Source organism: the organism of the source record quoted next (assembly GCF_019968955.1).
Source record: "MAG: Porospora cf. gigantea A chromosome Unknown PgA_NODE_54_length_52273_cov_344.84, whole genome shotgun sequence".
Classification (NCBI taxonomy): Eukaryota; Apicomplexa; class Conoidasida; order Eugregarinorida; family Porosporidae; genus Porospora; species Porospora cf. gigantea A.
Window position 1 is genome coordinate 33,829 of NW_027151760.1, and position 18,445 is coordinate 52,273.

Consider the following 18,445-nt stretch of genomic DNA (forward strand, 5'->3'; position numbering starts at 1 on the left):
TCTCGAACTGGAAGATCTCGAACTGGACTCGGATCTCGAACTGGAGTGGGACCTCGAACTGGAGCGGGACCTCGAACTGGAGTGGGACCTCGAACTGGAGTGGGACCCCGAACTGGAGTGGGACCTCGAACTGGAGTGGGACCTCGAACTGGAGTGGGACCTCGAACTGGAGTGGGACCTCGAACTGGAGTGGGACCTCGAACTGGACTCGGATCTCGAACTGGACTCGGATCTCGACTCGATTTAACCAGTGAGGAACGCCCGTAGTGGTTGACTGACGAGGCGCCCGCCCTAGATCTGACCAACTCCGTGGCCTGCGGCCCTCGCAGCGAGGGAAGCGGAGCCACCACCGGTGACAAGCGCAAGGGGCTAGGGGCCGACCGCAGCAACGCTGGCGAACGATCCCTCGACAGAGGGGGTGTTATGTCTCTGATAGGCATACGCACCCCCTCAGATCTGGCGGGAGTGCCAGGCCGCAATTCTCTATTCGCGGCCTGCGGCCATGCAGAGGTGGGTCTTGCTGGCTTAGCGACTGGCGAGACACTCCGACCTGAACGCCAATCTATCCTTGCATTACCTGTCTGGCCTCGTCTGGACTGCCTCGCGGCCCCAAGTCTAATGGCCGCCTCCCTTTGACCAGCTGTCACGTAGCTTACGGGTGAGGACCGCTTTTTGCTGGTGAACGACCTGACGGCGAACTCCTCCAGGTCCAAGGGCGTGTGGGGCCTCATTATTGAGGAATTACACTACATTTGACTGTTGTTGCGATTGTTAGCATTGCGCAACAACAAGGTATCATTAAATGCGTCCACTTTATTTAGTCACAGCAGCTCTGAGTTCGGAGATATTCGACTATGCTGCGCTGCATTTGGATGTTAGACGGGACTTATCATCGTTAGCTGCGAGTCTGCTCTCGGAGGGGAAGTCGCCCAACCAGTTCTTTCAACAAGGTTTACTCGCACGGTTTGAAGATCTGCCAGAGTCAGTTCAAGTGGATCTGATTGATTACTATAGACATAGCTACAAGCCCACATTGGGACAGAACAAGTGGCAGAAAAGGGTGTTTGATCCTGATTTCGGCGCCAACGACCCCTCCTCACCCCTCTGGAACAAGAGCTTTGGGAATCGAGAGTTCACCGGTGCGGATTTTAATCTTGATCCGCGGCTATTGATTGATGAAAGGGGGTTGATGGCGGCGGCCCTCAAGGACCCGTACTTCGACACGAACTCGGCTTTTACCGCACTCTTCACCGAGTTAACGGAGCACTTCGTCAGCGTGAAGTACCAGATGAAGCGGTTCTCTTACCTGGAACGAACTACCGCTGATCTGTTCAAAAGTAGCAGTGAGGACGCAGTCAGGCTGATGGCCCACGAACTGCGGAAGCGAGGCGTGTTCGACTGGGTGGAGGTTTGATTGGTTTTTTGTGTTGGGTCGAATGTGAACCATTTTTGTGTGTGAACCATTTTTTGTGTGAACTCCGTCACGGCATATGTCACTAGAACCCCATTGGTGACATAGGTCCTCCGGGTGAAAGAGGCCCTCCAGGGGAGAGCGGTGACATAGGGCCTCCCGGGGACATAGGGCCTCCCGGAGACATAGGGCTGAAGGGAGAGAATGCAGGGCCGCTTGGGGAGAGAGGATTTAGCATGGGGCTGTTGACAGCATCTTCCGGCGACATTGGGTCGTATGAGGGTGAGAACGGTGGACTGGTGGGCGAGTAGTTGGGGCTAGTGACGCTGTACGCTCCGGGTGACGTCGGGTTCATCACGAGTCCTCCCGTAGGCGAGGACGGAGAGTACTGCGGGGAGCGAGGTGTGTACTCGGGAGAAGTGATGTTGTGTCTGGAAGCCGCCAGATTGTAGCTCGGGGAGGCTGGGTCGTACAGCCGGGTGCTAGCCTCCATGCTTGTCGGAGAGGTTACCGAGTACGTGGGTCTTGAGGGGGAAAAGCTGCCTGACATGTCCCTCAATGGTGACGCCGGCGAGTACGACGGCGACGTCATCGAGAACCCCTTAGTGGCTGACGGGGAGTACATGGGGCTGCTACGAGCCATATACGTTGGGGACGAGGGAGTGTAGAAAGGTGAGGACACTCCATGCGCCTGGTTGGGACTTGCTGGAGAAAACGCCAGAGGGCCCATGGTGGGCGACAGCGGACCTCCGAAGGCTGTAGGGGAAGTCGGGCTCATGGGACTGGCTGGAGAAAATCGGCCTGCGATATCAAACGTGTTCGGCGACATGGGACCGCCAGGGGACATTGGTGAAAAGGGGGAGAGTACGAAGGACTTCACTGTGGCGTCGGGCGAGAGGGTGCCATCGGCAGGCGACGCCGCGGAGATAAGGGAGGAGTCCGCGAAAGCCAGAAGCCGACTACTCTGGTCCAAATGGGGGTTAGCATTCTTCAACTTGGACGAATCTATCAAGATATCACACGCACCCGTTCCGAATGGGCCCAGTTGGCCTACCAGCACGTTCTCTGTTACTCCTTTGAGGTTGTCCACCTCAGCGAAGACGGCGGCTTGCATAAGAATTTCCACAGTCTCCTCGAAAGAGCACTTGGCTAAGCATCCGCGGTCGACTCGGTTGATTCCGTTCCTAGTGATGGACATCAGGCTGCCTTTCTGGGTCATAACGTCGCATAAAGTCGATAAGTGCCGGTAGTTCACGTAGCTGCCATCGAAACTGATGACTGCCTTTATCTCCTTCAGCAAAGATCGGCGACACGCCTCAATGCCCAGCACGCTGAGTACCTCGATGATGTCGTTCGACGTCGTGCGGCTGCTGTCGATTTCGGGCTGCGGCAGTACCTCGGCAAGATTCACCCCGTCAGTGTCTAGTGTCCAGCTCCGTTGCATTGTGAACTTGCCGGTGTCGGTGTCGTAGACTTGGCTCCGCTCTTCCCGCATGTACACCTTGTTGATGTTGCTGATTCCCCTCAGTGTGATTTTTGACAGGCACTGACTCATGAGTCGTTGTAGGAATCGGTGTTCGCCCTCAATGCTGTCTTCCTCCTCGTTGTTTTTGTAATCCGGAGGACGTCGAATGCGAATTCTAATAACCAGTTCATCGGCGTTGTCGTCGGTCCATACCACGTCCAAGTCTTGAGGGTAGTCCTGCTGAATTCTCGTACCTATCTCCTTCATCGACAGATTCTTGTCGCTCAACAGCCTGTCGATCAGCTGGATACGTAAGACCCAGGGTCCCAGCAAGCTGGGGTCGTTGTCCTCAGGGTCCATCATCCAGTAGTCGTTGACCCACTCTCGGTCCTTCGCCACGATCGTCTCGATCGGGTTCGGATCGTAGACGATCTCACTGATAGCCGTCACCTTCTCAAGAGTGGTGTGTTCCAGGTGTGACTGTATACTTTTGGCCAACTCAGAATCCTTATTAGCAGGGGATTGCAGCACCACCGTCAATGAAGGCGTCTTGACGGTCTTCGCAACGTTGATTAATTCCTTCAACCGCGGCACACCTAGGGTGACATTCTTGGAACCGACACCTGCGAAGTGAAATGTGTTCAAGGTCATCTGCGTGGCGGGTTCGCCGATGGACTGTGCTGCAAGGGCTCCGACGCACTCGCCGGGGTGGCCTACGGATTTGTGGAACTGTTTAAGGATGGCGCCGAAAAGATGCTCTAACCCGTTGGGCCCGAGTTTGTCCTTCTCCATCAACTTGCGGCTGTTGAGGTGGGTGCGAAGATGAATGTTGAGCAGCTGAGTGGCGTTCTTTTGAACTTCCTTGCTGATGTAGTCGTTATCGGATACAACCTTCACGATTTCGATCTGCTTCTGAACCAAGTCCTTCACGCACTTCGCGATCGTCACTGGAGACAGGTCCTTGAGGCTCTCGTAGGGGTACCGTGCCTTCGCGAAGTCGATAAGCCGAGGAACGTTGATGGGCAGGTGTTGCGAGGAGTCACCATCTGGGAAAATGTCCTGGCAGAGCCGGTTCTTGGCGGTCATGAGCTCGTCGTACTCGTCCTGCAAAATGCTCTGTGCCTCGTAGGAGAGCTTGATGTTCTTTCGCGTGGCGTCATTCGGGATCCACGGAACACCATAGTTGGGACTTTCGAAGTCGTGTCTGTACATACGCTCCATAGCAGCGAAGTCCTGCTGCATCAGGATCAGGGGCTGGTCCTCAATGCACTCGCCGGCCATGCCGTCTTCGCCGTAGAGGAACTGAACGATGTCGCCGATAGAGTTACGCACTGTCCTATCGTAGCACACCATGACGTCTTCCATGGCCTTGATCAGCCGTCTCTGGATGTAACCCGTCTCCGAGGTCTTGCATGCCGTATCAATGATACCTTCTCGCCCTCCCATTGCGTGAAAAAAAGTTTCTTGAGGAGTAAGGCCTGACAAATAGGAGTTAGACACGAAGCCGCGGCTTTCCGGTCCGTAGTCGTGCTTCACGAAGTGAGGTAAAGTTCTATCCTTGAAGCCAAACGGAATTCGCTTCCCCTCGACGTTTTGCTGTCCTACGCACGAGATGATCTGGGAGATGTTGATTGTAGATCCTTTCGACCCAGAGTTCACCATTGCAATGATATTATTGCGCTCGTCCAACGCCTCGGAAGCGATCTTGCCAGCTTTCTCTCGCGCTTCGTTTAGCTCTTGGTTGACGCGGGACTCGAAGGACTCCAGAAGCGACTTACCCGGCTGGGTTTCCAACTTGCCCTTCTGGGCCAGCTGCACAAGTTCTTGTACCTTGTCTGTACTGGTCTGCAAGCAGTTCGCTACGTCCTGCAGCACGGTGTCATCGGCGATGATGTCTTTGCAGCCAACAGTGAAGCCATTATGCTCCAGCCAATTGTTTATGACGCGTTGAGTGATCGACAAGAAGAACTTGGTTTTCTCAGACCCGCATTCTCTAAACAGAATATGGATAAGTGATCCTGATGCTGTTCCACAGGTCTTCTTACAGATGATACCAGCCAGATGTTCGTTGTCCTTGATGATAACCCGACCATCGTTGTCGCTGAACCAGGGATTGTCGTTTTTGTTCCGAATGGCGCCATCTCTGTACACGTTTATCCGTACCGCAGTCCCTCGAGATGCCTGGCTGTCTTCGACGTAGCCTGAGAAGTTGAGCAGCTGGGTGATCATTTGCTTGCCTGTCCACAGCGCCTGCGGTTTCAGAATAGCCGGTGTGGGTACTATGCCGTTCCAGTACGGGATCCACAGGAGTAGGTTCATGATGTCGGCCTTGGTCAGGAAGAGATCTCGTTTCGTGAATTTGCAGATGCCCATCAGTGCGTCCTGGACGATGCCCATTACCGGCCGGTTACCTTGCGGACTCACGATCTGTCGAGGAACCAGCATGAGATGTTTCACCTCTGCGCGCGTCTCATGTGACTGTGCCAGATGAAGGTTCATTTCGTCTCCGTCGAAGTCAGCGTTGTACGGTGACGTAACAGACAGATTAAGCCGGAATGTGGACCATGGTAGCACCTTAACTCTGTGTCCCATGATGGACATCTTATGCAGGGACGGTTGTCGATTGAAGAGGACGAAATCGCCGTCTTGCATATGCCGTTCGACCCTGTAGCCGACCTCCACAGGAATGTCCGCTGTATTCTGGCAGTGCCTCAGGTCAAACCGGCTTCCATCATCACGGATGACATATTTGGCTCCAGGATGTTGGAACGGTCCGCTGCGGACCAAGGCCTTTAACTTGTCAATGTTGAAAGGAGTCACTGTCTCGGGGAAAGTCAGGTTCATAGCCACTGATGTCGGCACCCCGACCTGGTCAATGTAGAGGTTCGGATCTCCGGTGATGACCGTTCGAGCGGAGAAATCCACCCTCTTGCCCATTAAGTTTCCGCGAATTCGTCCTTCTTTGCCTTTCAGTCGCTGGCGAATGGACTTGATGGGCTTCTTCGACCGGGTGGCTGCTACTGGCAGCCCCGGGATCTCGTTGTGGAAGAGCGTTGTGATGTGGTACTGCAGAAGGCTGCTCATTTCCGACATGAGGTGGCCTGCGGCGCCATCTTCGTCTAGGCGTTTCAGTTGAGCGTTGGTTTTCAGGATGTCAAGTAGTTTGATCGTCAAGTCGTCCTCGCTACGGTCGTTCCCAAATTGCACATAAGGTCGCACCGCAGGAGGGGGGATGATGAGGTTCGTAAGGATCATCCAGGCTGGCCTCGACTTCTTATCGTGGAATCCCAGGGTTCTTAAATCCTGATCGGAGACGCGCTTGATGATCTGCAGGGCTTCTTCACCAGTAAGGAGTCGGCGACTGTCCTGCTGCACTTCCTCCTCGGCGCGCTCCTCCGTCTGGGGAAAGTGGATGTATATGTTAATCCCTTCCAGAGAGTACTTCGGGACCAGAGCCCCACAACCTTGGTCTCCCATCTCCTCATCGCCTATGCAGGCAGTGCGACTTCTGTGAGAAGATTAGACGAGATGCAATACTATTGCTAGGACTTACTTGCACCTGTCCATTATCTGCGCAAGTCGACTTTTGGGGTTTCGGATTCGAAGGGCATCGCGATACTTTGCGTCGTTGGGATCAGCCAAAATTCGGGAACATCCAAAGCAGACACAGCGCAAAACAGCGAGGATCGTCCGTAAGAAACTGATGTGGAACGTGGGCTTCGCCAAAGGGAGGTGGCCGAAATGGCCCGGGCACTCCTTGCACTCGAGGCCGCAGGTCTTACACTTTATGCGGTAGTCCGTGGTACCCATTCTCGAGTCATTCAGCCCTCCTTCCTTCGGCATTCCGTTCTCGTAGAGTTCGACAGAGTTCACCTCACAGACCGACAATCGTTTCTGATCACGTGTTTCCCCATAAACTCACGATAAACTCCGGGTCTAGGATCCCGAACTCTATCGCCCGGATTTTCTTTACGTCACACGGTGAGAAGGGATCGTTGAGATCCAGTGCCGTGGTCATGAGCTAATTGCCGAATTTCTAAAGATCAATGCGAAAGATCTAGTATGAAATCCTTCAAGAATTTGTACTATGAGGCCCCAACTCCGCCGGCCGAATTCGATATGGCCTGGGTCACAGAGATGGACGAGCGCCAGCAGGAGTCGGACACCAGTAGTAGTGACGTCACGGTGGCGGGGCAGCAACTCCTCACCCGTCTGGCTAAGCCCAGGTACCCACAGGTTATTGCTGGTCTGGAGGCCGTCTGCAGCCAGTCGCTACGACGATTCCAGGGTGCCTACCGACGCTTCGCCCAGCTTCCCAACCAGGATCACGTTCGGCTGCGCGACAGGATCCTCCGCGGCTGGCAGTTTCGGCTCCGACGCAGGTTTAAGGTTCGGAAGCACGCTGGGAGATGGCGTGTGCGTCGTCAGTACACCCTTACATTTGCTATGTACCATATATATCGTGTGATCATTCCGCACTGGCTCCGAATACGCCAGTTCTACCCCTTCGCGGAGCAGTATTTGGGTACAGCCCCCGTAAGACAACACTGGGGTCCGAAAGTCGATTGTCGAACTTCTTGCTGGATGATTCGACCAGCAGAGGGTCACCCCTACAGGAACGTCCCGCACCCGCTACACAGCTCGAACGCGATTGACCCACTGACTCGATTCGATTTTACCAAGGTGCACGCTCCGCTGCAAGCTAGAGTGCACTGCTATTTCCCTGGCTGCGGATTCAGGTGCAACGCCGTCCCCATACTCTGCCAACATATGCAGACGCACGCTTCCACTGCCAAGTCCCCTTACACTTCCGGCCACCTCAAATCTGGCTACGACTCCAGCGCGCAGGAGTTCCTCGAAGCGGGGGACGAGGAAAAACGCCTGTTCTGGCGCGAAACCCTGAGTTCGGCGTGGCAACCGCGAGCTGCCTGGCGCGTCTCGGCAAACGTCGCATACTCCACTGACTAAGCGGTCGCATCTAAGTTCGCATACATCAAGTAGCAAACTTCGGACGTGGATAGTAATATGCACCGGGCTTGATAGGGATCGGGTAGCCATCTTCTGGATGTTCCCGGTGCATTCCCTTGGGTCTTGACTGCAGCGTCAAGAGGTTCGCCGACATCGCTGGCGATTTCGGAGGGTACCCGTAGTTCCCGGCGCATGCCTCTTCCCAAGTTTCACCAGTGAACGTGTAGTCGCACCCCAGGCAGAGGTACCACACCTCGATGCCCTCCTTGACAGCAAAGTTGTTTGGAAGAATGCCACCAAATATGCTGGTGTTGTTGTACAAAACGTCACAACAACAGCAATGGCTGTCCCCACTCCAAGTCATAGCGCCGAAATACTTGGACGCTCGCCATGGAACGTAGAAAACGCCGAGGAATCCGAGTATCTGACCAAGAATCTGGATGATGTCAGCTCTTGACACTCACCAATAAACCCCAGCACACTCCTCGAAATATCCAAACTGTCAAGCCGCACTCGTAACTAGCAAAGGTCTCGTCCCGAATCTTCGTAATCACCTTTTTCCAAAGCGGCTTCATGCGCCGCTCGTTTTTTCGCTGTAGAATTCCCTCTGTATGGCGCATCTTACGCCGGAGATGCGCCTGTTTGGTCTCCAGTACGGACAGGACAGTCACAGTGCCGCCAGCGAAGAGAAACCCTCCTATGAAGCCACCAAGATGAGCCCAATTATCGGTGGACCCCGACAAACCCATCAGAATGGAAACCAGCGCGATGACCAGCGTGAACACCACCAGGATCAGGGGCCGAGGCACAGTCTGCCAGTACTCGAACAAGTACACGATGTTGGCTCCAATAAGACCGAAAAGGCCACCAGAGCTGCCTACAGTCGTTCCGCATGGGTTCACCGACGCCGACGTTATGTTGCCGGATATCCCTCCGACCCAGAAGACCAGGAACGTCCGCCAAAACCCCCAGTCTGGCTCATACATGTACATGTACTGCAACTGGGCCATGACGTTCATCCCGATATGATACCAGCCTGTGTGCATGTACATAGACCAGAACATGCGGATCGACTCGTCCCTGTTCCTCATGAAGTTCGCATTCAGTGCGCCGAGTGCGAGCATCGTCTCGCTGGAAGGGCCAATCATGGAGTTACTAGGGTCGTAGAACGATCCCCCAAGGTTTTCGATCTTGTTATAAATAAGTCTGAGATCATGGAGGCTCTGTATTCTCACTCTTGGAAGAAAATGAAAGCCAGGATGCTGTTAACCCCAATCATGGCCAAAAGCTTGCCACGCATAGGGTTATTGTCCAACTCGGGGTCTTTCACTACAGTTTTGCCTTTGCCGCCGATACCAAAGATACCTCTGCGATCAACGAGCCCTGATTGCTCATTAGGAGGTGGCGTTCGAACTTTTTTCTTTGCTTGAAATTCCTGTGCAGCCCTGGTCTCTTTGGTGGCTTGTTCCAACACGTAAACCCGCAGAGAGGCTTCTGGAAGCCCCTTCTTTATCTCTTCGTCGAGAACTTGTCGGTAAACCGCCAGACAGGCGGCGTCATCGTCTGCTTCTTCTTTATCTCCTCCCTAAGATACGTAAGATAAATAGGAAGCACCTTAGTAGATTCTCTGCGTAGTGCAGATAGAGATCTCATATCGAATAATTAAGGAGCAATTCAGCCGGTGACTCACTTGCTGCGGTTGAGGCTTCATGGAGCGGGACAGAGAGGCCTTCATTCTGTAGGTTGTGTCAACCGCTAGGAAATGCTTGGAAATCTATTAATTCCTCGTCCGGACAAATTGCACAGATGTTTCAAAACCCACTTAGGATCGATACACACACAGTTGCCTCATTCAGGTTGTAGCACGCACCCTCTTCATCGACACTTTTTTATGACGTGGACTTGTCATGCACGCTCCAGAACCCCGAGTGATCGCATTTCAGCTTGAATTGGCTGGTTATCATCGTCAGTCCAGGAAAGTGGTCATTGTGGTAGTCGGGCGTGGCGGCGCGAACCGTCTGAGTCTCTGTCAGGTCGATGTCGTCAAAGTACGCTAACGAGGGGCCACCTGAAGGCTGCCGGACAATCTCAAGAAGCACCTGTCCTTGGGCGACAAGCCATGTGGTTTCCGACGTTTCGGAATCTGCCAGAGGGAAAACCTGATAAACTTCATGGTCGTCCGTTGTGATGAAGAACATGTTCATGTTGCTTTCAGTCGAGTCCACCACCACGCAGGTGCGGAGGACATCGAAGGGTGCCTGCGCTGAAAGAGCGGGATCCATGTGCAGCTTTCGGACTGATACATTGCCTCTCTTACCAACTAAGGGATCGTGGAAACCAGCGCACTGCCCAAGAACCATACGATCTATGTTAACGAACTCGTGAAAGCCCCAGTCATAGAGTCCGCGGTGACTCAGGGTGGAAAACTGGGGTAAAGGCCCGAAAACGCCCTTCTGGTTATAACGAAGGTCAATCGTTGTGAAGTCGACTTGAACGTCATCGGAACTGTTGGAAATCGTGAACTCTAGCGAGCTGGAAGAGTCACCCTCGATCCGCACGTGGCACTCAACACCCTTGGGCCCGTGGGTCCACCCACCCAAGGGGGCCCAGGTCATGGTAGATGAGTCGAAGGCCGCCAGCACTCCATCCGTCTGTAGCAGATGTTTCAAAACCCACTTAGGATCGATACACACACAGTTGCCTCATTCAGGTTGTAGCACGCACCCTCTTCATCGACACTTTTTTATGACGTGGACTTGTCATGCACGCTCCAGAACCCCGAGTGATCGCATTTCAGCTTGAATTGGCTGGTTATCATCGTCAGTCCAGGAAAGTGGTCATTGTGGTAGTCGGGCGTGGCGGCGCGAACCGTCTGAGTCTCTGTCAGGTCGATGTCGTCAAAGTACGCTAACGAGGGGACACCTGAAGGCTGCCGGACAATCTCAAGAAGCACCTGTCCTTGGGCGACAAGCCATGTGGTTTCCGACGTTTCGGAATCTGCCAGAGGTAAAACCTGATAAACTTCATGGTCGTCCGTTGTGATGAAGAACATGTTCATGTTGCTTTCAGTCGAGTCCACCACCACGCAGGTGCGGAGGACATCGAAGGGTGCCTGCGCTGAAAGAGCGGGATCCATGTGCAGCTTTCGGACTGATACATTGCCTCTCTTACCAACTAAGGGATCGTGGAAACCAGCGCACTGCCCAAGAACCATACGATCTATGTTAACGAACTCGTGAAAGCCCCAGTCATAGAGTCCGCGGTGACTCAGGGTGGAAAACTGGGGTAAAGGCCCGAAAACGCCCTTCTGGTTATAACGAAGGTCAATCGTTGTGAAGTCGACTTGAACGTCATCGGAACTGTTGGAAATCGTGAACTCTAGCGAGCTGGAAGAGTCACCCTCGATCCGCACGTGGCACTCAACACCCTTGGGCCCGTGGGTCCACCCACCCAAGGGGGCCCAGGTCATGGTAGATGAGTCGAAGGCCGCCAGCACTCCATCCGTCTGTAGCCTTAGGAGAAGAGAGCATTTCATGCCATCGTCAGCGACTTGGACCCCGATTACAGGAAGATCTTCGTGGCTGTCGTGGCATCGCACGTTGAGGCCGGTGCCACTCTGCAAGATAGTGAAGTTGGACTGAAAGATGTTGAGCTGAGTCAAATACCGCTTCTGGCATTGTGGACTCATGACAACGAACCCGGTGCCGTGCTTTGAAACGCTGACAACCGGCGCTTCAGTGTTTAAAATGCCAGATCGCACAACGCAGCTGGGAGTTGTAACGGTCTGCTTCCCGCGAGCAGTGCGACCTGGTACATTCGGATGGCTCGCGCTTGGGTTGTTCCTGGGACCGGAGACAGGATGAAGCTGCAGCCCCGTCTCGGTTGGAGAAACAGTAAACAACAGAGGCCTGCTCAGCGTATGCATATATGTAGCTCGGAGCACCTCGTCGTCCTGCTTGTTCGTGTAGTCGACATCACCGACAGGTACCCAACAGCCATTCCGAAAGACGAGCAGGCGCATGTCAGGAGCCACAGTCGCTGGTGACGAGAAGCCGTCGGATTTGAGCCACAACAGGCGGCTCGAGATGTACCGCCCCTGGTACAAGTGATGGACGTCCACACTTCCGTGAGACAATTGCAATTCTGGAGTCTGGGGGATGTCAGAGCGGGTCCCATCGGGGAAGATCAGGCATTTTGGGTGAATACGAGTGCGCGTCGGTCTCTGGCTTGTGCCGGAGAGTAGGGTGCTAGCTTGGCTTTCGTTGCAAGATAGTGAACGTGCAAACCCCGAGATGAATTCTTCTCTTGTGACATCATCTTTTGGGCTCGGTACATTGTTAAAAAAATCGGACAAACCAGGAGGCGAAGTCGAGCAGGGAGGCACGGTGAGGCCTACAGCCTGGCGCACCGGCGATGGTGACAAAGTTGCTTGGGACTTGACCCTGACGAGAGAACTGCCCGACTGAGAGCGGTGCCTCTTCCAGTGGTTGACATTAATGGTAGAGTTGGCCCCATCCACGCCATTCATAGATGCTAGAGGGTCGGCTGTGATAGTAGAATGCTCCAAGCTGAATGTGGGAGAGCAAGGTTTGGGCGGTGACTCTTTCGCTTGGAATACCGGGCAAAGTGCGCTGGTAGTAGCGCCAGACCGCCCATGGAGTGTGGCCTGGGTGCCGCTACTGGGCTCAGATCCACCGTTGGCCACAACGACGTGAGGCTCATCTCTGCCGACTGGAATATCACCATGGCCCTCAGATCCACCGTTGGCCACAACGACGTGAGGCTCATCTCTGCCGACTGGAATATCACCATGGCCCTCAGATCCACCGTTGGCCACAACGACGTGAGGCAGGCCTCTGCCTCCGCAGAACTCGCTTCCAAATCCTCCTACGAGTTCGCCAGAAATCCCTGAAGGCGGTTTGGGTCTCCTTCTAGGTTCGATAGGAAACCATGAATGTTCCTTTCGACCTTTCAGAGGTCTTGACCTCTTCCTCCTGCGTCTTCGCCGCAAACAATATCCACGTCGCCGGCGAGGTTCAACATCGCCGTCCAACTCGGGAGATTTGTGAAGCCAAACTGAATCGGCGCGTTCCCAGCTCCTCACTTTTTCTCACTCGCTCGGTCGTGACCTGCTTGTGGATTACCTGCGGCAAACCAATGACTACCCCCTTCACAACATTTTGAGGTTGCTTTGCCCGCATAGACCTCGGAATTGGTACTCTCATGACCACAGCGGTTGCAGCGACCAGAAATCCTATCTCCTGTTGGCTATCACGACGCCATGCCTTCACTCTTGTCATAATTGCAGGATTTCGTCACTACCTGCTGGTTAGGCGCCTGCTATATAATCATTAGGGGCCTACTTCCCGAACATTTTCTGACCCGTACACCCATCTCATAATTCTCTCATTTTCGGATTATTCGTTAAAGATGCGGTTGTCCAATTACCACCGACGGCATGATATTTGGGTGGCGAGCATGTCCCTGATTCGGCCCACCAGGGCGCCCTTGACCACGATTGAAGGCTTTGAAAATAGATATCTCCCCTCTATCGCAAAGCAAGGCTTTGAAGATACGAATCTCGCCTCTATCGGCATACAAGTCACATTGGCGGATTGGAACAGCTTCCTGAGATGGAGGACCAATACCAAGAGACCTTTCAAGCAGCAGAAGGCCACCAAGCGGTTCTGGCGTACTGCACGAAAACCAAAACTGCGGGAACAGACCTCCCTCGCTCCACAAACCAAGACGTTATGCGCACCAGTAGAAGGGCTGCCCAAACCCGACAGCGGACGGGAATACGTATCTCTGTTGACTCTGCGTCGTCGCGTACACGACCAACTCCAAATGGTACTTCGCGCCCTGCAGCTTCTCCAGCAGTGTCAAGAAGACAAAATGTGTCTTGACCCCAAGGCAACGAGCCGTATCACAGCGGGGGTTGTCGAGACCATCAATTTCCACGTGGGTGAGATTCAGCAAGCGTTATCGAATCTGAACCGACCAGGCATCCTGGCCACTCCGGCCATGAGCGCACACTTCGTTCGGAATTCGGATAGCGAGAAGCTGTCCCTTGAGACAGCGATGGCGAATGTGGAAGAAAGCATGCACCGTATGCTTGGCCGCCTGCAGACACACCACGACAACATGGAGCTAATCGCTGGGGTGGAACGGCCCTACACGAGTAGCTGCGCCCTCCAAGGCTCTGAGCAGGCTCTACTCTCAGTGCAAGCGGAGGTGAACACGGTATTCAATGCCTACGAGTGGCCGTTTGTGAAGGATATTCTCCCCACCACCCCTTTCTGGGCGTTTGGCGTCTCAGTCCAACCTCTTCTTGGCGCGGCTTTCGCGATCGCATCATCCGGCAGTTCTGGCGAACATCTGCACCTCGATGCAGTACCGTTGCGCACTTTACTGCGCTCCTTGGGAGTTAACGTTGCGTTTACAGGTGAAGGTCAGGTGGGGTGGGAGGTGCTGGAAGTCAACTTAAGCTCGTTGACCAATCTAATGAAGGAGCTTGGACTCAGTGCTCTGCCTCAGTACGCGTTGCTGTTAGATTTAAAGGAGACTCGTCTGCGCTTCTACGAGACGGACACGGTTGAGTTGCACTGCACGTCTACCAAAGTCCTGGCGGATATGTACCGCCTTCACCACGAAGCGCTGGTCGCTCTATCCAACCCCCCTGTTGAGGGCTTTGAACATTTCAAGCGACAGATAGAGAGATACCTGGTCTGTTACCAAATGCTGGCTGACCGGATTCCTCCGAATGTGAGGGCGATGCAGCGGCTGTTCAAGGCAATCATTCGTGTGAGGCAGCGGTATGGTTATGCGCGCACTACTTGCCATATCGATGAGTCTGGAGATACGCTGGCGAGGGTATACGGGGAGAATTGCCGAGCATTTCAGTCCGGCCAGGAACTGTCGATGTTCATCATGACACCTCTGGAGGAAACTTTGATGGACGTAGAGGATCAGCTGGAGCAGTTTATGAATCGGCTCAAGGCGGTGGACCTCAACGCTGGAAACACGTACAGTCGAGTTCTCGGCATAACACGCTGGGTGAGAAAACAGTGCAAGCCTCTGGAGATGTGGTTGCGACGATTCCGTGGCAAGTCGGACATCATTTCGGCCCGAACTCGGAAGCACCTGCTCTACAGCCTGCTGAAAGTATATCGACAGGCCACTGAAGTACTCTGTTCAGAAAACAGCCCGCCGATTCACATGAAGCCAAACTTTCTGGCACGAATCAGATTGCCTTGCTTCCGGAAAGAACTGGACCTTAATGGCTTGAGTGTTGACCTGGATTTTGTAAAAGCGGACTGCGACGAACTACTGGACACACCGCCATCGGCATGCACCATGTTGACAGCCGCCTGCAGCGGCTCACTGGCTCATATTATGACACCCCGCGAGACGATGCGCCATCTATTCCAAAGCGTGCGTGAAGAAGACGGTATGGTCGTCTTTGAACTCCCTGAGAATTCATCGGCATCGAAAGATACTGGAAATAGCTCCAAGAATTCATTGGTATCGAAAGACACCATAAAAAGTTAAGAGTCCAGAGGAAGGGAAGACAGACCACTCGGCGTGTGACTTGCATGAATAACTGAGAATGTGTGTTACGGTGCTCCTCAGCATCCCTGCAATCGTCCTGCCGGCATTTGTGTGTACGTGGCGTCTGTGTGCAATTATTATGCACCACGTCAGCTTACTTCCCGACGCCAAGCGGAGATATCACTTCACAGCGATCATCGAACCTCAAGACGTGTTGGTCAAGCTCAAGCATGGGACGGACGGAGTGGAGGTGGATGAGAGGGCCGGAGGGCGGTTCCTTCTCAATGTGATGTCCAAAATGGGCATAGAGGTAGTGCTCTTCTCGCGGTTGGAGGATAACCTCCTCGCGCAGCTCGTGCCGAACCTAGACGAGAGGGGCAAGGTCAACTTCGTCATGGGACTCTCGCGGACAGTGGTTGGGGCACAGGGGACACGCTACCGACCGTTGAGCCGGATAGGGCGCAGCCGCTACGTGTTCATTCACTCCGAGGACGACCCGAACGCCGACGATCCCAATAGCATCTGCGTCCAGAGCTTCGAGAGGAAGGAACCAGACTCCCGAATGCTGAACCTTCTTGTGTGGATGGAGCATCTGACCCGATTTCCTAACATGCCAGTTTCCGACTTCATCAAGCTCCACAATGAGCAGCTAGCCGCCGCACTAACTCAGCCACTTGACAATGAAGGTTACATTCCACCCATTCCGATATCTAGAGAGATATGCGAGATGGCAGAAAGGGTACTGGAGCCTCGACCATATCAGAATTGGCTCAGTATCAACAGGGAGGTCCATATTAAGCCCGTGAGCATCCCCGCATTCCCAGAGGTGTACGTCAAGCCGCCTGAGATACAACAGCAAGAATTTCAACTGCCAACCCTGAGTCCCGACTTTCTTCAGAGAGCCCAGCTGCTGTACTATACGTCCAGTGGAGACGGTTCCAAGGCTACAATGCGCATCGACCCGAAGACTGACACAGAAAACGCTAACTCTAGCAAGGGAGACACTGCCAATATGAGTACGTCGACGCAGCGTGCGCATGAAATTGAGAACTAATGATGGGTTTTGCATGCCACAGGGAAGGGGAAGCAATGAGCGCACAGGTTCGCGGGACAAACCTGAGAAACGACACCGTAAGACCGGTGTAAGCAGTGATATAGTTCGACACATGCAACAGCAAGCTCGACGGGGTGAACTACAGAAGGCTAAGCGACAGAGAAGAAAGCAGCAGCGGGACCTAGCTGCCCAGGGACTCTCCCCAGAAGCGAGGCTACTGGAGATAGGTAAGAGGGTTGAGGAGCGCACTGCCTCGTCTGAGTATCTCCGGCAATGTCGAGAAGAACCTCAGATTCAAGTGGCACTCGACTGCTCGTTCGACGACTTGATGACTCTTAAAGAAACTGAGTCGCTCGCACGTCAAATGTCGTTCATCCAGTCCTTTATGAAGCGCACGGCAATTTCCCCTTCTGTGGGCCTCACTGCGTGCGCTGTGACGGACAAGATGGCAGCTATCTTCTGGAAGTTCGGCAGCGCGTCGTGGTTCATGCGGACCACGTCAGAGGACGTCGAGTGTGCGTTTTCCGATAGACAACTCGTGCTGCTGTCCCCAGACGCCCCCGTGCCCCTTGAGACCGTGGATCACAGCGCCGTGTACGTTATTTGCGGTCTCGTCGACCGGCAGGTCAGCAAGAACCAATCATTTTCATACGCGTCGTCTCGTGGATTCACTGTGCGGCGCCTGCCTATCGCCGAGCACGTTCCCGAGACGCGGAAGTGCGTTCTTAACGTGAACACCGTATTTGAGGTGATGGTCGCCTATGCGCGTTCAGACGACTGGAATGCCGCTTTGCGTTTTAGGCTGCCGCCTCGTAGTTGTCAGAGTGCCGGTCGGCAGGCGAGGCGCCGACACGCCGCCAATCACAGAAGAGAGCAGTACGCTGCCAAGAACGAGGCGTACCGCCTTGCGTTACAGAAGGCCAGCCAGCCCATGCCGTGTCGTTTGGCTGAGATATTAAGCGAGGATGCGTGTTGGTGGGGTGAGATTGATCTGTGACCGTTGGGAACGCTGCAGCTAATATCCGGGGCATCGGTCAAGACGCCGAAACCGTCAGAGAATTCCAGATCTGCACCATATGAAAGTCTGGGCGATTTTGACCTTGCCCGTTTTGGGATACGATTATCGGCAGCATGGAACAGATTGGGGAGGCGTTTGCGCCTCTGGCGAAATACAGTCGCCTGTCATGCTTCCCGTCAGTGCTGTCGACCCTAAGATCCACCAGGAGGCCCTCCAACGAGTGCTCGGCGATTTACGAGGAGAGCGAGATGAAACATTGAAGCTACTGGGAGACGCCCAGAAAGGCGATCAGATCAAGAGTAAGCTGACGAAAACAATGCTGTCCCAAGCGGAGTCCGATTTGAAGATCATTGCCCAGAACAAGATTAACGGGATGGTGGAGCTTGGCGCAGATTCCTCATCAGGAAACTCACCCGAGAAAAAGGTCGTTCATGTCGACATTACTCGGGTTGAGGGATCGGAGTTAGTCAAGGGCCTACGAGCCAAACTCGAGGATGACTCATTCCACGACATTCCAATGAGCATGCTCAACAAGATTGATCGGAAATTGCTTGATGAAACTGTGAAGGTTATCGACTCCAAGGATATCAGCATTGTAAAGGACGCCAAAGCCGCGCTGGTGGACGAGCAGCAACATGATATCCGACCCGCTACTCTGATGGATGCCGGTGTCACCCAAAAGTACTTCCACAACCACACCTTTCCGTTGCAGAACGACGACGGCGCTTGGCAGTTTTTCTCCCCGCAAAAGATTCGCCTCCGGAACGAACCAAATGCCATGGTAATTCGGGCAACACAAGGACCCGAAGACTCGGGCTTCGGTTTGGGTTACCTGTACACATTCCCTCTAGAGGTCAACGTGGCCCACCAGATTCACTTTAAAGCTCCCGCTGAGCACCTCATTGGGTCGGCTGAGAACCGGAACGCCCTAGAGCTCCAAGTCTACTTCATCAACACGTCCAACAAGCAAACGACGGT

The 18,445-nt window shown here is 54.0% G+C and overlaps 11 protein-coding genes across 18 annotated transcripts; 7 read left to right on the forward strand and 4 right to left on the reverse strand.

The window, feature by feature from the left end:
• Positions 1-802: 802 nt before the first annotated feature.
• KVP18_002908 (uncharacterized protein) lies at positions 803-1,414 on the forward strand (the record flags this gene model as incomplete). Its single annotated transcript, XM_067954209.1, has 1 exon — positions 803-1,414. The coding sequence occupies one exon, from the start codon at positions 803-805 to the stop codon at positions 1,412-1,414; it is 612 nt and encodes a 203-aa protein (XP_067807812.1).
• An 82-nt stretch (positions 1,415-1,496) lies between these two features.
• Positions 1,497-6,894, reverse strand: KVP18_002912 (uncharacterized protein; the record flags this gene model as incomplete). Of its 2 annotated transcripts, XM_067954216.1 has the most annotated exons (3): positions 1,497-6,384; positions 6,430-6,770; positions 6,799-6,894. In XM_067954216.1, the coding sequence occupies 3 exons, from the start codon at positions 6,892-6,894 to the stop codon at positions 1,497-1,499; spliced, it is 5,325 nt and encodes a 1,774-aa protein (XP_067807819.1). The 2 variants fall into 2 exon arrangements, with proteins under 2 accessions (XP_067807819.1, XP_067807820.1); XM_067954217.1 differs by lacking the exon at positions 6,799-6,894 and having other exon boundaries at positions 6,430-6,719.
• A 44-nt stretch (positions 6,895-6,938) lies between these two features.
• Positions 6,939-7,844, forward strand: KVP18_002893 (uncharacterized protein; the record flags this gene model as incomplete). The annotated part of the gene is made up of 1 exon (XM_067954184.1): positions 6,939-7,844. The coding sequence occupies one exon, from the start codon at positions 6,939-6,941 to the stop codon at positions 7,842-7,844; it is 906 nt and encodes a 301-aa protein (XP_067807787.1).
• Positions 7,845-7,869: 25 nt separating this feature from the next.
• KVP18_002882 (uncharacterized protein) lies at positions 7,870-9,579 on the reverse strand (the record flags this gene model as incomplete). Of its 3 annotated transcripts, XM_067954166.1 has the most annotated exons (4): positions 7,870-8,280; positions 8,309-9,050; positions 9,080-9,429; positions 9,459-9,497. In XM_067954166.1, 4 exons carry the CDS (start codon positions 9,495-9,497, stop codon positions 7,870-7,872), a joined length of 1,542 nt encoding a protein of 513 aa, XP_067807769.1. The 3 variants fall into 3 exon arrangements, with proteins under 3 accessions (XP_067807769.1, XP_067807768.1, XP_067807767.1); XM_067954165.1 differs by lacking the exons at positions 9,080-9,429; positions 9,459-9,497 and having other exon boundaries at positions 8,309-8,992; XM_067954164.1 differs by lacking the exons at positions 7,870-8,280; positions 8,309-9,050; positions 9,459-9,497 and adding an exon at positions 9,535-9,579 and having other exon boundaries at positions 9,076-9,429.
• Positions 9,580-9,733: 154 nt separating this feature from the next.
• On the reverse strand, positions 9,734-10,459 carry KVP18_002897 (uncharacterized protein; the record flags this gene model as incomplete). Its single annotated transcript, XM_067954191.1, has 1 exon — positions 9,734-10,459. The coding sequence occupies one exon, from the start codon at positions 10,457-10,459 to the stop codon at positions 9,734-9,736; it is 726 nt and encodes a 241-aa protein (XP_067807794.1).
• Positions 10,460-10,587: 128 nt separating this feature from the next.
• KVP18_002905 (uncharacterized protein) lies at positions 10,588-11,865 on the reverse strand (the record flags this gene model as incomplete). Its single annotated transcript, XM_067954204.1, has 1 exon — positions 10,588-11,865. One exon carries the CDS (start codon positions 11,863-11,865, stop codon positions 10,588-10,590), a length of 1,278 nt encoding a protein of 425 aa, XP_067807807.1.
• A 633-nt stretch (positions 11,866-12,498) lies between these two features.
• Positions 12,499-12,756, forward strand: KVP18_002901 (uncharacterized protein; the record flags this gene model as incomplete). Its single annotated transcript, XM_067954198.1, has 1 exon — positions 12,499-12,756. The coding sequence occupies one exon, from the start codon at positions 12,499-12,501 to the stop codon at positions 12,754-12,756; it is 258 nt and encodes an 85-aa protein (XP_067807801.1).
• Positions 12,757-13,274: 518 nt separating this feature from the next.
• Positions 13,275-15,395, forward strand: KVP18_002909 (uncharacterized protein; the record flags this gene model as incomplete). Of its 2 annotated transcripts, none has more annotated exons than XM_067954210.1 (1): positions 13,275-15,395. In XM_067954210.1, one exon carries the CDS (start codon positions 13,275-13,277, stop codon positions 15,393-15,395), a length of 2,121 nt encoding a protein of 706 aa, XP_067807813.1. The 2 variants fall into 2 exon arrangements, with proteins under 2 accessions (XP_067807813.1, XP_067807814.1); XM_067954211.1 differs by having other exon boundaries at positions 13,323-15,395.
• A 58-nt stretch (positions 15,396-15,453) lies between these two features.
• On the forward strand, positions 15,454-16,449 carry KVP18_002887 (uncharacterized protein; the record flags this gene model as incomplete). 2 transcript variants are annotated; one of them, XM_067954173.1, is made up of 1 exon in its annotated part: positions 15,454-16,449. In XM_067954173.1, one exon carries the CDS (start codon positions 15,454-15,456, stop codon positions 16,447-16,449), a length of 996 nt encoding a protein of 331 aa, XP_067807776.1. The 2 variants fall into 2 exon arrangements, with proteins under 2 accessions (XP_067807776.1, XP_067807775.1); XM_067954172.1 differs by having other exon boundaries at positions 15,535-16,449.
• A 13-nt stretch (positions 16,450-16,462) lies between these two features.
• Positions 16,463-17,446, forward strand: KVP18_002886 (uncharacterized protein; the record flags this gene model as incomplete). Of its 2 annotated transcripts, none has more annotated exons than XM_067954170.1 (1): positions 16,463-17,446. In XM_067954170.1, one exon carries the CDS (start codon positions 16,463-16,465, stop codon positions 17,444-17,446), a length of 984 nt encoding a protein of 327 aa, XP_067807773.1. The 2 variants fall into 2 exon arrangements, with proteins under 2 accessions (XP_067807773.1, XP_067807774.1); XM_067954171.1 differs by having other exon boundaries at positions 16,562-17,446.
• Positions 17,447-17,525: 79 nt separating this feature from the next.
• KVP18_002904 (uncharacterized protein) lies at positions 17,526-18,445 on the forward strand (the record flags this gene model as incomplete). Of its 2 annotated transcripts, none has more annotated exons than XM_067954202.1 (1): positions 17,526-18,445. In XM_067954202.1, a coding segment is annotated over one exon (920 nt), but the record flags the coding sequence as incomplete, so codon positions are not given. The 2 variants fall into 2 exon arrangements, with proteins under 2 accessions (XP_067807805.1, XP_067807806.1); XM_067954203.1 differs by having other exon boundaries at positions 17,634-18,443.